Below are 16,865 nucleotides of genomic sequence, written 5' to 3' on the forward strand. Positions count from 1 at the left end.
CGCAACGTACAAATTAATTATTTTATTAGTTTTATTATTTCCTTCAAACTTGTGGATGTTAAAGGTAGATCTAATAATTAAAATGTAAATAAACTATAACTGCAGTGTACAAAAAATACTGCAATTATTATGTTTTTTTGTACAAACTTGTAAAACATAAAAATAAGCTTGAATACCTATCACAATTAATGGGCCCTGTTAATAATAAATTTACTATAACAAAAAACTCAATAATTAAAGAGTACTTGTTTTCTCATTTTACTCATATTTTTGTATTCTTTCTTTTAACTTTTGCCTACTCAGTATATGTATATCTAAAGATTGCAACAAGTGTTCTACCATCATTAACATAACTTCTGTATTCATAATACACTTATTGTTTGAAAATAATATTACTAATGAAATAAAATTCCTAATTCTATTCGAAAAGTTATAAAAGTATAAATTATGTATAATATTATCTATGCAGAAAATATTAATGATTTTTTTTATTTTTTTTTTTTTGTGTTTGTGTACACGATAAGTAGTTGAAATAATGCTTCGATTTTCAACTTCAGTATCTTGTTCGAAAGTAAATCTAGTTGGTGTATTGAAGAGGTTCCTCTGAAAATTTAGGTTCCCAGTTTTCAAAAACTTCTGGAAAAAAGAAAACAAAATTTAAGGTAAAACGGGAATTTTTACGCAAAATCGTTTTTGACAAAATTTTTGTTTTTGGTGTAACTCTAAAACATATGACATGAAGAATGAAGATACATGAAATTTTCATTGAATGTTTATATTAGAATTGTCTATACTCCATAAAACTTTGAAAATATTTTGACTTGCTTTGAGCTGTTTACGGACATTTTCAGTTTCCAATATTTTTAGGTTTTTTTCTATAAATGCCAATAAAATTGTATTCGTTGGGTCAAAAAGTTTGATAATGTAGTACCTTCTGATATATTTTTACTATAATAGCAGTTGAAAAACATTAAAAATACATGCTCTTTATATTATAGAATATTATAATATTATACATATACAGCGTATGTCACTGTTAAATTACCTAATACTTTTATTGAACACCACAATGTATTTTTTTACGTATCTGTTATACCTACATTTATCCGTATAATAAATTAGTAGGTATGTTATTTGAAACATAATAAAATATTATGGTTTTTAAAGACGTATTTAGGTGTGCCTACCTAATATGAATCTTATTTGTTTCGGAATACAAAATATTAGTTTCACACTTTCGCAGTAATATTATATCTAGGTACTTGTAATCAGTGCTTGACTTGTGGGCGGACGCAGGGGATGGAGTACTCTAACTAATTTTTCAATAACGTTTAACAAGGCAAGATGGGGCCATGTGGGTGCTCTTTTTCAAAAGTAAGCAGAATCTTCCTACTTTAATTTTGCCAAGTCGAGCACTGCTTGTAATTGTATCATGAACTCATTTTGGGTTAATGCTTTTTATGTTTAGTATATTGTGATATTATAATGTAATCATCCATCGTGCGTATGCTATTCATATTTTCGCTAGTTCGGTCATGAACAAAATTCACCATCAATGTCAAGTTAGTAATAAATGTATATTGATCAATTCATTATTTTCCCTGCTGGATACAACTATTTACAAATAGGTACAACTAAACAAACATAATTCTAAACTTCATACATTCTGATAGCTTTGAACAGAAAATACTAAATAGTAGTACCGGCTACTATATAGATATCGCACTAATTACTTACCTAATTACCGTGATGTGTGTCATAAATACATTTTTTTAGTTATATTGTACGTGTTGAAAGGATAAATTACAGTGGTGTAGCCAGGGGGGCCAAGGGGGCAATAGCCATTGACTGTGTTAATCTTAGAATTTTATCAAGATTAATAAAAAAATACGAAGTGTAAATAAAAGACATTACATATTTAACAAATACTATTTGTATTTTTGGTATTTTTTGTGAAACTTAGCCTCCCCCCCCCTTTACAAAATTCCTGATAAATTGGTATATGAAAATATTATGGCGTTACGATGTGGTAGTAAAAATCACTGATAAGGAAAATAATTGTGAAGATAATCTCATTCTCAATTTGCATATAGGTTTATAATTATTGATTTTTAAAAAAACCATTAATTTTTTTAAGTGGGACGCCATTTTTATGAACCTCTAGCAACGGCGCCCCAGGACAATTGCCCCACTCCGCCCCCCCCCCCCTAAATACGCCACTGATAGAAACCTAAATAAATTAAATATCTTAATTTGTAAATAAAGTATTTATATTTTGATACCGATTTTTTAATATTGAATACTGGCTAGTATGAATTTATAATAAAAATTCATATTTGAATACTTATGTTTTAATGTTAGCTAGCATTAATTTACTTTTGATTGAACCGTTATAAAACAATTTATTTAATTCTAAATTTGGGTGGACGGGCGGATAACTTTTGCCTAGAAACCTAAAGCTAAAAAAGTCTAAAACTAAAGTGGCTTTATATATTCAAAAAATTCTAAGTTTGATAACAGAAACCACACTTATAGTTTGCTTTATGCACGCACCTCGTCATTACGTACCACTCCTCTCTGCTTATTGCGTCTTGTCTGTTATATTGTTGTTTTTCATTTTTATTATTATTTAATTTCTATTTTTCGATTCAATCACTTTTTCAAAATTTCAGGCCACTTTGAGCCGTTTAAATTGTTTAACATTTTTGATAAAAAAAATTAAATAGTTGTTTATGTTTTATACATTTATAACTAATTTTTTAATTTGTTACACTATAATAAAATAGAAATTGTTTACAAAAGCAAGATATTGTTTCTTTTTTTTTAGTCTTAAGAAGTATATTTTTATTTTTATTTATTTAACAGAATAATGGACGCCACTGAACATGCTCGTGTGAGTTAACCAACAGCTGTGTTTTTATTACGTAGTAAATACTAAATATCAATAAAATATATTGAGATTTTTGATCACGTGAACAAAATATAGTAGTTTACCGGTGTCCCTTATGAAAATGAACGGATTTAGGTCTATACCATATATATATATATATATATATTAAAAAACAAGGCTGATCAATAAATATTTAAATACTACTTTATAGATATAACTACTTTTTCGAGTAATTGAGACTCAATATTAGTCATAGACTGCAGTGTATATAATATATTAACCGTGTCACAATCGCGGACGAGCGACTGATATTATTGTATAAATAAATCGTTTATTGTAATTTATTTAAGATAACTGAGAAATTTATAAATACCTATATATAAAATTGTTCAAAAATTACAGATGGATTTTAGATATTATCTGTGATATTGCACTTTATCGTAGTCCACTATAATATTATCGTAGAAAGTCTATGTTTACTGGCTCACGCATACCACTACGGTATATATGTGGCATTTTCGATTTACTTTGTTAAAGTACGTCTTTGCACTGTAGGCATAGGTGTAAATATGGGGAGACTTGAGGCTGCAGCTTTGTCCCCCAAATATTTCCTTACACACTCGTCGTATTTTAACCTGCCATGCGTATAATGCAAACTTACCTAGTATTTTGAATAATATTCAATAGATTATATTTTTATTGCTTATTAGTCATTATTTAGTTCATTCTATATAACTATATGTGTGGATTTAACTTCAAATTTTAGCATTATGAGTCCGGTCACGATAAAAAGATAAGTACATATATAGGTACATTGCCATACTTTTTACAAGTATACCGTTTGGTTTCGAAACCCATCCAGACAATTAGTTAACAGAGTATATGTCAGTAAAATCTCGATCGTATATAATTAGTGAAATAAATACAATTCTCTCAATAGTTCAAACTTTTGACGCTTCTGGTGTTTCTATATTGTATAAATATATAATATTATATATTAGATCATTTTGACCTATGGGGACGAGCGTCGAAACCACTACGTATAGCGAGTGCTGCCCACGAGAAATGCAATGCGTTTTGAAGTTTGTCTCTGCTAGCTTTGTTGATCGAAACTCCAAACGCCAGCTTCAGGGGAAATTTGAGACGCTTGAACTGAAAGGGTATGCAGTTTGTGTTATTATAGACTACACGCAATGTGTTTAAGGACATATTATTCTCCTTTTAGCGTCAATAGCACTGCAGGGGCACCAACTTTGAGATCGAGACGAGACTATCGGAAGTTGAGCCAAGTTTGAAGTTTTGTCTAAATAAGACATTTTACTGTACTTCGCAATGTAGGTACCTACTATATTATATCCGCAATTGTTTTTACTTCCTCATAAATTGTACATTTGTACCCATAGCCCATCAAATCGAGAAATATTAATATTTTCACGTATATTTAATGAACCCGCGTTTATCAGTATTTGGATTTTTTGTTATGACTTATGTTTAACGATAATTTATCTCTATATATTTTTTCTAATAATGACTATAATTTTATATATTATTAGTTATTAGTTATTAAACTGTTATTACACTATAATCACACTTTTATCTTATACCTACGCCTATTATATGACTGAAATATTCGTTGTGATAAATAGGTACATAATTAATATAGGTGCCTATATATTATGACCTTGAGATAATAATTACCTAACCTGTAACCTGTAACCCTAAGTATACTAAAATAAAAATAAATAAAAGGTAGGTATTCAAAAACAATTCAATAGTTCCTTTACTAAAGTTTTAGTTTTTTAATTTCTAAAATCAATATAAATTTTTATTATTTGCTGCTCTTTGGTATTGAATGAAAATACATTTCTTGTATAAATAAAGTTTTTAAAAATATCAATACTTCATAAATAAGATTAATTTCAATAAATTATAAAATTTCAATCAACAAAAATAAGATTTAATTGTATAATGAATACGCATTTCGACAACAATGGCAACATGATCAACGCTAACTATACAGCAAGCCGCAAATAATTTAATTCAATTAAACTTTTATTCATTTTATTATAATTTTTGATAATTTAATAAACAATAAAATATGCATGAAGTATCCTTCTAAGAAATTTAACTCAGTAACAATAAGTGTACCCTAATAATCATAGTAATATATACAATATTATAATATTATATACTTATACAGTTATACCTATATATTATATTTATATAATTAAATAGCTAAAATGTTTTCGCAAGTTTTCTTTTGAGCTCAACTTATTTATAATTTCTACTAAATCAATTAAATCAAATACATTGATTTTAATTAATTATATTTGCTAATGCATTTAATATATCAACTGACATACCTATACACAGTATAGATAGTGTGTGGTCGTCGGATATCGTCAATTTTAATACCGAAAATGACTGTCTTCTCAGGTACAATTTGCTATTTTACCGTACCTAATCGAGCATACCTAATTCGGAAGAACGCCATTGAAATTTGAGTGTTTTTTTTTCATAAGCCTTTTGAAGATAAAAACAATTAATAGGAACATTGGGAACGCATGATCCTTATATAATTATTGTTGTTGGAATAAAGTCCTCTTACTAAAGTCATTCACTCATTCGTGATTCGCAATAACTGTTAACAAAATATTTTACAACTATTTGTAATAACAATCTTCAGATGGAATTCACAGTGATTATCAAAAAATAATTGTAAGTATTTGACTTAATAATAAGGTTTTCAATATTGTCACCACTCACCAGCGTGAGAATGGCATATATATTTCTAACAATATATCACTGTTATACATGTTATTACACTGTATAGCAGTGATATATTGTTAGAAATATATATGCCATTCTCACGCTGGTGAGTGGTGACAATATTGAAAACCTTATTATTAAGTCAAATACTTACAATTATTTTTTGATAATCACTGTGAATTCCATCTGAAGATTGTTATTACAAATAGTTGTAAAATATTTTGTTTTCGTCGCTGAAAATTCTAATAGATACATCCGCCTATCACCGTACATTTAGACTTTAAATTTTAACTAAAAACAAAACTAGAGAAGTAAGCCCCAATATACCACTGCTGTATAATAATAATAAAAATACAAATTATAAGTGAAAGAAAAATAATGTTATGTTTAACCGGTTTAGTTTACTTACAACTATACTGCAAGTATGACTTGCAACTGTGTAAACTAAGGTGAGTACCAATAATAAGATAAATGAATGTTATTTTAGAAATAAAAATTAATAAACTAGGTAGGTACCTATATTATATGTTTAAAATATTTTCTCAAAAACTAAATTTATATGTTTTTAATTGTTTTATTGTTTGGTACAAATTTAATAATTATTATAAATAATAAACATGTATTAATACGGAACATTACATTTATACATATGATAATATATTACATACCACATTGTATGGTTCATGCGAAACTTTAATATAATCAAATTAATATTATATCTTAAATCTCCATACTGTTACCCAGTTATATCACGTGTGTATATATATATAATATATATATATATATATAAACGATCTTGTTTAAAATAGTGTTGATCCTATAATAGTATAATATGTACAGGAGCCCAATCAATTTCATTTATATTCATTACGATAAAAGTATCCGACTTAGTGTGCATTTGTTCTCATTATAATCTTAATGTCTTACGATGTGCAACCAACTTCAATAGATCTCTAGAGAATTTTCTTAATGATAAACTTATCAAAGTAGTATTCTACTTAGTCCTTTTGTCAAAAAAGCTTTCTATTTCAACTCCTTCCATAACTTTTCGATTTGGTTCTTTCATTCTGTCAATACTCATTCTATCATTGGAATTTAAAAGCCTTTTAAAGCATTCTCTTTTTGTTGTTTTATATTTTGAAATCAACTATTTTATCAGTAGCAGACGTTTTCTACGATTTCACCAGTACCTATATAGTTTTAATCAAATTAAAAATATATACTCGTGATAATCATCAATATCACCTGAAGAAAAATTAATATTTTTAATTAACCGAAACAGAAATTATATACATTGTACATATTATATGTTTTAAATAAAATATAAATGTTATATATTATAATATACTTGTTAGTGGCTATTACCTAATTATTATTAGGTAAATATATATTAATATTTTTACAAACTATTTATTATAGATGATAAATATTTAAGTTTTAAATTGTATATAATATGATGGGAATTTAAATTCCAATCCCTCAAATATGTCTATATATTACGTTTTTAAAGTGCTATAAAATGTTCTACAAATAAAAGTTATATATTCGGTCCATTCAGATCATTTTCCATTAATGACAATTATATTTTCAAATTAATTTGTTTTCTTTTGTGTGTAAATGATCTGATTATAAACCAAAATTCTAAATATTATCAATTGATCATTGAAATATATGTTGCAAAATATGAGGCAAATATATATGCAGTGTCTTCACATCCATTAGAGAAAATCTAATAACGTGTTTATAGTATTTACATAGCCTATTTAGTTTTAGTGTACTTGAAACTGACCGTTCGCCATTTTGTTTTTACTTATTTGCAGTTTGTACCTACTTGAAACGCTAAAACCCATTAAGTCACAGAACGTTTCTTAAACTTAATTTCTCAATCCAAATACAATTACTGACGATTCCGGGAGACGTAAACCGCAGCAAATATCATGATAGCGCTTTGACGAGCTATTCACCACTCGCAAATCGTCTCCGTCTTGACGACATAACACAATTTAAATTATATCGTTATAACTGTTATGTTATGACAGAAGCCTCATTATAATATTATAATAAAGACTTTAGTCTTGATAAATAATGATGTTACCTATACAAATCAAATTAATAGTATGTATCGTTTATTTTTAACCCTTTAATAAAATCTAGATCATTTTATGAAGTGAATAGAACACCAGCTAACATTGATATATAAGTAGATACATTTTAATCTAATAAGATATACTGAACGAACTGTGTTATTCATTGGTCTAATGATATTTGGTCTTACAAACGGGCGCAACTCCTTTCGCGGTCCAAATGTCCAATAATGACGTTCCTCTTTTGGAACAAATATGATTGAGTTTCATCTTTTCGCCTAAAAATAATTGTATTTTTTTCACCCACAGCTTCACATTCAACATTTTGGGAAACATTGTCTTAACGTTAATGCACATAACTCTATACGTATTTGCACATGCCGATGTACCACTTTTGCACATGCGAGGTATATAGTATATACCTAATATTGTATACCTACCTATATTTTGTGTGTCACATTCTTGACATAACTATATTCTATATAGGTATGCTGAATAAACAAATAAATTGCTATTTTGAATTAATAATATATCAATTTACAAAAAGAAGGTTCTTGGCACACAATGTCTTACCTGCATATGTATTATGATATAATATCAATATAATTAATATTAAAAATTATTCAAATTATTTTCATTCGTTTGCTAACTTAGGATAATTATTGAAAAGGGATTTATTAATTGATTCTTGGATAGCTTAATGTATAAACTATAAAGTCAACCAGGTGTGATTATAGATTTCCAATTTTCTTATTATATTTCCCCCACAGTTATTCCAACCAACATAATTTTTAAACATAATAAGTGTATCAATTAAATATCTTTTTATTAAAGAAATAATACTATTTTAATTAATTATTTTGATTTTGTACCAATAATATTGAATTTAAAGGGTCTTTGAGGATTTTTAGGGGCTAATCCTTTACAAGACCCTTTAATTTCTCAATTTCTCCCTGTGGTAGGTACTACCTCTCTTCCCATGAATGCTTGCGCGTGCCTATACGAGGTTACCTATATTCAATAACCTGTGTTAAATTCCATACTGGTGTTATACAAACTATAACAATTACGTGATATAAATATATTATTATTAAATTAAATTAATTGAAAATTCGTGTGTTTGTTATTATTTATTAGTTTATTACGATCATTATTTATCGAGTTATAATGTATTGTAGTATAGGTATGCACCGAGGTATGCACGGCGCATCATAATATGATGTGGGTAGTAAGAGTGGTTTTTCAAATCGACCCCCCCCCCCTCCCACAGCTACAAATACACATGTACGCACAACGGAATTACTATCTTGGGACGTCCTTTCGCCTGCTGCTGCAATATCATATTATATACTCAAACTATTCGCGATGATTCGGGTTATTTTAAAATTTAAATGTTCAACCAACACATATTAAATATCGCGTTGAAAATCGTCGTCTTCCTGGGGGAGGAGGGTACGAAGACATAAAGAAGTAAGTATCGTACTCGCTGGTGAATCTCCGGAGGCACATAGATACCGACTTTACAGTTTACGGCCATTATCGCGTGGTATACCTTATAATCCTTATATATTATGTGTCGTGTGTGTGAGTGTGTGTATCATACGTGTGTAGACGACCACGCGCCGTGTCCGGTGCTCTGGTCTTACACTCGCTGGCGGCGCAAGTATAAACTACAAATACTAGTAAACTTTTCGGTGTTTGGACCCTGTGATAAAATAAATAAATATATGTTATATATATATATATATATAGCAATGCGTTTCCGCGTCATACATTTAATTGTACGCCGCGTCCGAAAGGCATTATATTGCAGCAGCAGGCAGATTTAGGAGTGCACCGTCCTTTTTCTCGCACCTAGTATACCGACGATGTGAAAACACTAGATATCCGGCTGTTTTATATACACCTATATTATACGCCTTAATGTTATATATATTCATATATCGTTAAGTTATAGATACGCACAACGACAACATTTGGAGGGGCTTGGGTGTGCTAAGCACCCTTTGTTTTCAAATCAGCACCATCATAATGTATGCCATTCGTAAGTTCTTATTTTATATAATTATAATATTATACATCAATAAAATTAATTTGTTTTAAATTAATTTTTCATGGACATAATATATAATAGGTAACCTACAATATATTCTTAATATGAAATATAGGCTGAATATATTCTTTCATCTCCAAGTTATATTATTTTAGTACCTAGTCAACTAGTTGGACAAAGCCCAACACTTCCATTGAAAATAAGTGGTGAAAGTTAAATCTCCATTTAGCTAGTGGGGTACAGTGGTCTACGTTTACATATATGTATGGTGGCTGGTGGTGCCTGGTGCTATTCTTATATATACAAATAGTTAGTTATATATTTTTATTAAAATCAGAAACAAAATAGTGCAATATAAATTATGATATTATTAATGTTGTAAAAAAATAACGGTTATATTACACATTAACACATAGGAACGTAGACGACCGTATACACTTGCCATGAACGATGATTAAATGCACTCGTAACGGTTGTGAACTGTGATACCGTGGTGTCTGTTTTCTGATCACCAAATGTTTCCATCTTAGTCCTTGGCACTAGCTACCTCTCAGGCATGTATACAAAAGGGGGGAGGGGTCCAACTCTTCCCCGAAATGTCAAGACAATTTTAAATCGTCAGTCGTCATCGTTGTCTTGTCAGTCGTCACTATATTTTATATGAGTAATAAACATTAATTAGTACCTATTTATATTTTGCACATATAAATCCAGACCAGATCGTGCCTATGAGAAAAGAGTACATCATATCATATACATGAAGGTAATAAGAAAAACCCACTTTCGTAGTTTCATACATAATATTGGCTAATATTTATTGGCTTATAGTTTTTATTAACATTATGAGACAGAGATTAGAGATAAATGATAATAAAGATTAAGACGTAAAAATTTTTTTTGACTAAGATTAAATATTTTGTTGCATGCTTCTATAAGTCATCATAACACAGTTTAAATACTAGACAAACGGATGCTAGTTTAAATTAAAAATAATTGGTGGCAAACATGAAAGATCTACATGTCAATTTAAATTTTTAATATGAGATACGAATATTTAGACTATTTAGTAGTAGCCAACATAGGCGCAAATTGACTACATTTTTTGGGGGGACTCAAGCACCCCTCACCATAGGCCACATTGCTTAGTACCACAGAATATAAAAATTAGTACTAATTACTAGATTTTGAACTGGGGGGACTTGACCAAGATTTGGGGGGACTAAGTCCCCCCAAGCCCCCCTCTATTTGCGTCAATGGTAGCCAGTAGGTACTAGGTACTATAATGAACACAAGACCACACGATCTCTCTACCACCATCGGCAATCGCTCATCCGCGGCGGTTTCAACAACCTGATAAAATTTAAAGTATTGAGGAATTAAGTTTATTTAAGTATAGTGACTATAGTGTATATTAGTAATTAGTGCTTCAAAGATTCAAGAAACCATAATACCTTTTTAAAGTAGTACTTTCGTAGTTCCGTACTTCCCAACGGCGGGAAGTGCCAAGCGCGTGCGCGGAAACCTACATTTTATTTACGGTACACACGATTTTTCTTTTGTTATCAATACGCTCTTATCAAATCGATAATAATGTTTTGCTCATTTTGCGATAATAATAATAATAATAATAATAATTGTTATCATCGATCGACGGCTAAACACAAAAGTTCGCAGTTAGTACTGTTGTAGTGTAACGAAAACCAATTTTCTTACGTGTTGTTGGTGGGTCGGCGTTGAGTAAAAACAGACGTTACTCACGTTGGTGACGACCACACGGCCATCGTTATTACGTTCTTGTCAAATGAAACGTAAAATAGGGCACAAAAACCAATAACAATAATCGATAGGAATGTCCGTCGTCAAATGACGATTCCGTCCAAACAGTTATAAATTAATTAATCAAATGAGTACGTCGTATGCACTCACGGTGGTAAATACGTTTACACGTTCAAACTGCTATTAGTATTGTATCAAATTCATCGTCATGACAGAAAATCCAATTCTACACGTTTTGGTGGTTGGGTTCCATCATAAAAAAGGATGCCAGGTACGTTTCAAACACTATCCACTCATTTAATTGTTTTATCTAATATGTTCGTCAACAGTATGTCCCAATAATATTGACATACAATTCAAATGTCGCAGGGCCGAATAGCTACATCCTTATGGCCTTTTCTCTAAACAATATTACGTATACAGTTCTCAGCTAAATAAGTATAATGTGTAGGTAGTATATTTTGGATTTAATTTTTACAGTGTCAAAATCTTGTTGATATTTTCCCATACCTTAGCCATTTTATTAATCTTAAAAAATGTTGCTTCTACCAAAATTAAATAATTACACAACTCAAATGTGGGTAATCATAGTTCAATAGGTATAAATGTATATAGGTTAAACAAATAAAACCTAATATCATTTTTAGAAAAATAATTAGAAAATTTGTTCAAAAATACTATTTAGTTGATAGTTAATACCTAGTTTGTTTTTATGTTTAGGTAGAATATGCTTATCCACCATTTATTGAAGACACCACTGGTGTTTCTGCTGAGTGTCCAGCTGCTTGGAAGCATTTGCCGTATTTAGCATTACCCGATGGATCGCACAACTTTGATGAAGACACTGCATACTTTCATCTACCTAGCCAACAAGATCCAAATGAAACAATTTATGGGATTTCATGTTACAGACAAATACCATTAGAAGTAAATTACTAAACAATTTTGACTACTCATTGAGTTGCTTAAAATATTTATTATTTTTAAAGAAAATTATTAACCGAACTCCTGATATGACAAGAAGTACAATCCAAAAATCAGTATGTGTACTTAGTACATTACCGTTATATGGGCATATTCAAGTTAAGATGTCTCTAATTACACATGCATATTTTGAAGAGGGTGATTTTAGTAAAATATCACTCTTACATGACACGTATCACCACCTCAATGCCTGTTTGTCTAGTATAGACAATATTAGCACCAGTCCTCATCTTTTTGTTGGTCCGTACTTGTTTGTTGCCTTTTATAAATCATTTATTATTAAAGATCATAATTTTTTTACAGGTCTATCTGCAGTTGAACTTGTGACAAGGTTTAGACATAAAGTATTGTTGTTATTTAAATTAATGTTGTTAGAAAACAAAGTACTATTTTTCTACTCTCCTGTTCGTCCACTATGTTCTACAATATTGACCTTATTATCTCTTCACCCCGGACTTATTGAAAATGGGCTCAATAAATCTGCTAATATTAAGTAACTAAATATTTATAATCTCGCTTAAAATTAACAGTTATTACAAAATGTATGATTTTTCTTAGCCTTAGTAGTGCTACCCAACCCTCACCTGAAAACAAACATGAAGTTATTGTTTCAAATATAACTCCAGAAACAGAAGATAATGATCACAGTATAGTTAGTCAAAAATCAAATGAAGTTGTTGATGAAGACATAGTTCCTAACAATACCTTTGTTTCAAACATTCCTAGAGATCCTAGTATTGATTCGTTGGATGAAGCTGCTATGCAATATAATATGATTAGTATTGCCCAAATCAATTCTGAAGATTGTGGAGTTCCTATGTCTATTTTTGATAATGTTAGTATGAATAATTTAATATTTTTCATGAAAAAAACTAATTTAATATTATTGATATTTTAGGGTAATTTATGTCAGCCATATTCTTGCCTGTCATACATGGATATTTTAACAGACCCTAGTGTTCGAGGATATGTAATCGGGGCATCAAATATATTGTTCAAACAAAAGAAGAATTTAGCTGATGTAATTGTTGAGGTAAAGTGTTTTATTATTTAAGTTGACTAATAACATTTATATATTCATAATACAATTTCATTTTAGATTGATGAAGGAAAAGTAGAAATAGAAAACATTGAGCTAAAAAGACATTTACATTTAACTACAGAAGACCTTCGTTTTGCTGATTATCTTGTTAGACATGTCGTCCAACCAGAAAAAGAAGATGTATTTTTGGATGGAGTTGGATGGGAAGGTGGAGATGAATGGATAAGAGCACAATTTAAAGCTTATTTGTTATCATTATTGAGAACTTCACTATTAAGTGGTCAGTAGCATTTTTATACTTAATTATTGTATTCTTATTTTCTAATAACTAGTTTTGAAGTAGTTTATAAGTACCATATTGTAACTAGTATAATATACAATTTATTTAATAATTATAATAGAAGGAGCACCTGAATTAAACCACTTTAATCCAGCTTTCATATCCGCTTGGCAACAAACAAAAAATTACCAAATTTGGTTAAACCAAGAGCACCAAGCAATTATGGCACTTGAACCTTGTCATCCATTTGCTGGTCAATTATCTGTAGCTGACATGAAACTAAGAATATCACAGTATGTAAATTGCTTAATATAAATTAAATGTTTGGATATAGGTATATCAATTGATTTTTTTATCCAAAAACATTCATAATACATTCTAAATCTATTGAAAAAAAAACTCGTTGCAAAATAACTTACTATTATACTCTTTTTTAATTTTTACATTGAATGATTAGGACAACATACCTTTTTAGTTTCTTATTCCAAAACAAAATATTTTTCAAAGTATTTCAAGTGGAGTTGCTGTTGCATAGAGATATCCCATTCCCACAAAAAACTAGTCCAGTACTATACTTAAATAAGCTTTAAATATTTAAAACATGTCATACATGAAGTAAAAAACTTTAAAATTATCATATTAAAAAATAACAAAAATATACGTAACTTTTAGATTTTGAGCTAAGCGAGGAAGCTAGTGGTTTTACAATAGTGTTTATTTTTTTTTTTTTTTTTATATCCTGTACAAAATTTCTATCAGAAGGAGTGCTTTGATTTCAACATTATCGTTTAGCAAATTGGATCAAAATGGTACTTTAAAAGGGTACTTATATTTTTCGATTTAATCAATTATTATTTAATACCACGGGAAAACCCACCTAAAAATTACAAAAAACCGCTAAAAATGGGATTTTAATTTTTAACGCTATGTTTATCACCATAGAAACGAATAAAAAATAATAATATTATAATATTAATCCAACTAATTGATATTAATTCAACTTGCATGATATAATAAATAATAACAATATAAAATATCCAGACTGACAAACCGTCTCCGCTCAGAATCGTTTTTCTTATACAATGATATTATATCATAGAATTCAAGTTTGAAACAATCCATTATACAACGACCCACTTGTAACCTACTGTACTTCAGAGCGACATCCATTTACCCGCTTTTTTTAAAATGTTTTTTTGTAACAACTCTAAATTATGTAAATAAAAAAATATAAAAAAGTTTATAGTTTTTAAAATAATGAGTGTTATTTTATAAAAAAAAAATTATCTTATTACAACTGACTAACTGAGTACATACTTCTTATTTGATTATTTGTAACATTGAAGTTAGTAATCAAAGAATTCAATTATAATAATAGCAGTTTAAAATTATTATTTTTTTTTTAATGTTTTCAAAATAGTTCTGTACTAATAATTTATAAATATTTTTCAAACTGTCAATAATTTTATAAATGTCTGCATGTTTACTTTAATAGATTTTCAATTTCGATAGTACAGTGTTAGGTTAGAGGACAATAGAGAATATACTGTAAGTCATAGGTGCAACTAGACTTCTAAAACGTGAGGTGCTATAATATTTCATATTTTAAAAATATAACATTGATGGTATTTCAATATAATAATGATAGTTAGACCTAAAAAAACAAGTGGTGCTAAAGACCCTTTTGCACCCCTCTAGTTGCGCCAATGCTATAAGTAGAGATTATAAAAGGAAATATGAAATTATCTGATGTAAATCTACAATAAGTGTTTAAACAATAGAAAGTATATGTGGTGGGGTGTGAGGACTATAAATCATAAACTTATAATATTATAAGTCTATGCTATAAATAATATACTATAGTAGATATCCTCATTGTTATTGGATTAAACTATTAAAGTGAGCAAAATGAAGTATAACAATTATTACAACAGGCCAAAGTAAAGTTCTAATACATGATTAAACAACTTATTTTTTTAAATTGTATGTATAAATTTATTGTAAACAATAATATTTATTATGTTAACGATTTGTATTTGTTAGTTAATTGTGATTAATAATTGTTGAGAATAAAATAAACTTATTTTTTTGGCTGTAAGAGGAACAATATATTATTATCTGCAATTATGCAAGCTAACTAATTTAAAAAAATACTATTAAAGTAGTTTTAATATATCAACTAAGATTTATAAATTAATTAAGCAAGACATGTTGTATTATGTTTAATAGTACAATGCAAAGCAGTAGAAGTGGTCGAAAGTTAAACCAAGCGGTCCAAAATACAAGTAGAGCAGTTGCGTCCACGGGTAAAGTTGTTGGTATGTCTAATAATATTAATCATCATTGTTTTTGTTTTGTGGTAACAACATAGTATTTATTTGGAATAGGAGGCGCTATTTCACAAGCTAGGGGTGCAGTAACTAATTGGTGGAGTAACTTAACTACAACTCAAGATCTTGAAGATGAGAAGAATACACCTGTTATTCAGGATGTTTAACATTGAATTATTTACTCATTTACTCTACTGTTTCTTCTGAATTTATTCAGTTATACCATTTTATATTTTATTTTTATTTTTTGTATTATTGTTTGGTTAAATCTTTATTTAGGTTAAGTAAATTATTTTAAATTTGACTATATTTGACATTGACAATTATGGGACCTAGGGCTATAAATATTATAAAATGTTATTATTGTTTCTAAAGGTGACATAATATAGCTTATTTTACAACATACTACCAATAGTCCAATCAAGAATGTGTATAAACAAGTCTGTTTATTTTCTATTTCAGTATTTATATTGATACTTGTGTTTGTTTGAAATGTTTATTAACGATTAACAAATTCATAAAATTATGCCCTAGGTCTATTTTTAAATAGCTTTACACATGTATACTTCACACTATTTAGAATTATCCGGAAAACTTGGATATTAATATTCATAGTGCATACCTTTTTTATATTTGATAAAAGTTTTAATTTGACAT

The 16,865-nt window shown here is 28.8% G+C and overlaps 1 protein-coding gene across 1 annotated transcript; it reads left to right on the forward strand.

Moving 5' to 3' along the window:
- The first annotated feature begins 11,434 nt into the window (after nucleotides 1-11,434).
- Nucleotides 11,435-16,613, forward strand: LOC132946974 (late secretory pathway protein AVL9 homolog). Its single transcript, XM_061017119.1, has 10 exons — nucleotides 11,435-11,843; nucleotides 12,293-12,499; nucleotides 12,562-12,796; nucleotides 12,860-13,049; nucleotides 13,115-13,391; nucleotides 13,455-13,589; nucleotides 13,656-13,878; nucleotides 14,000-14,171; nucleotides 16,108-16,196; nucleotides 16,266-16,613. Exons 1-10 carry the CDS (start codon nucleotides 11,781-11,783, stop codon nucleotides 16,373-16,375), a joined length of 1,701 nt encoding a protein of 566 aa, XP_060873102.1. The 5' UTR covers nucleotides 11,435-11,780; the 3' UTR covers nucleotides 16,376-16,613.
- Nucleotides 16,614-16,865: the final 252 nt, after the last annotated feature.

The sequence above is a fragment of the Metopolophium dirhodum genome, chromosome 6 (genome assembly GCF_019925205.1).
Source record: "Metopolophium dirhodum isolate CAU chromosome 6, ASM1992520v1, whole genome shotgun sequence".
NCBI classification, from domain to species: Eukaryota; Metazoa; Arthropoda; class Insecta; order Hemiptera; family Aphididae; genus Metopolophium; species Metopolophium dirhodum.

Excerpts from the sequence above, each read along its gene's own strand:
- LOC132946974 (XM_061017119.1), top strand. The coding sequence starts at position 11,781 with ATGACAGAAAATCCAATTCTACACGTTTTGGTGGTTGGGTTCCATCAT. Across the intron at positions 13,590-13,655 it reads TAGCTGATGTAATTGTTGAG|ATTGATGAAGGAAAAGTAGA; the intron begins GTAAAGTGTTTT and ends ATTTCATTTTAG. Across the intron at positions 16,197-16,265 it reads GTCCACGGGTAAAGTTGTTG|GAGGCGCTATTTCACAAGCT; the intron begins GTATGTCTAATA and ends TATTTGGAATAG.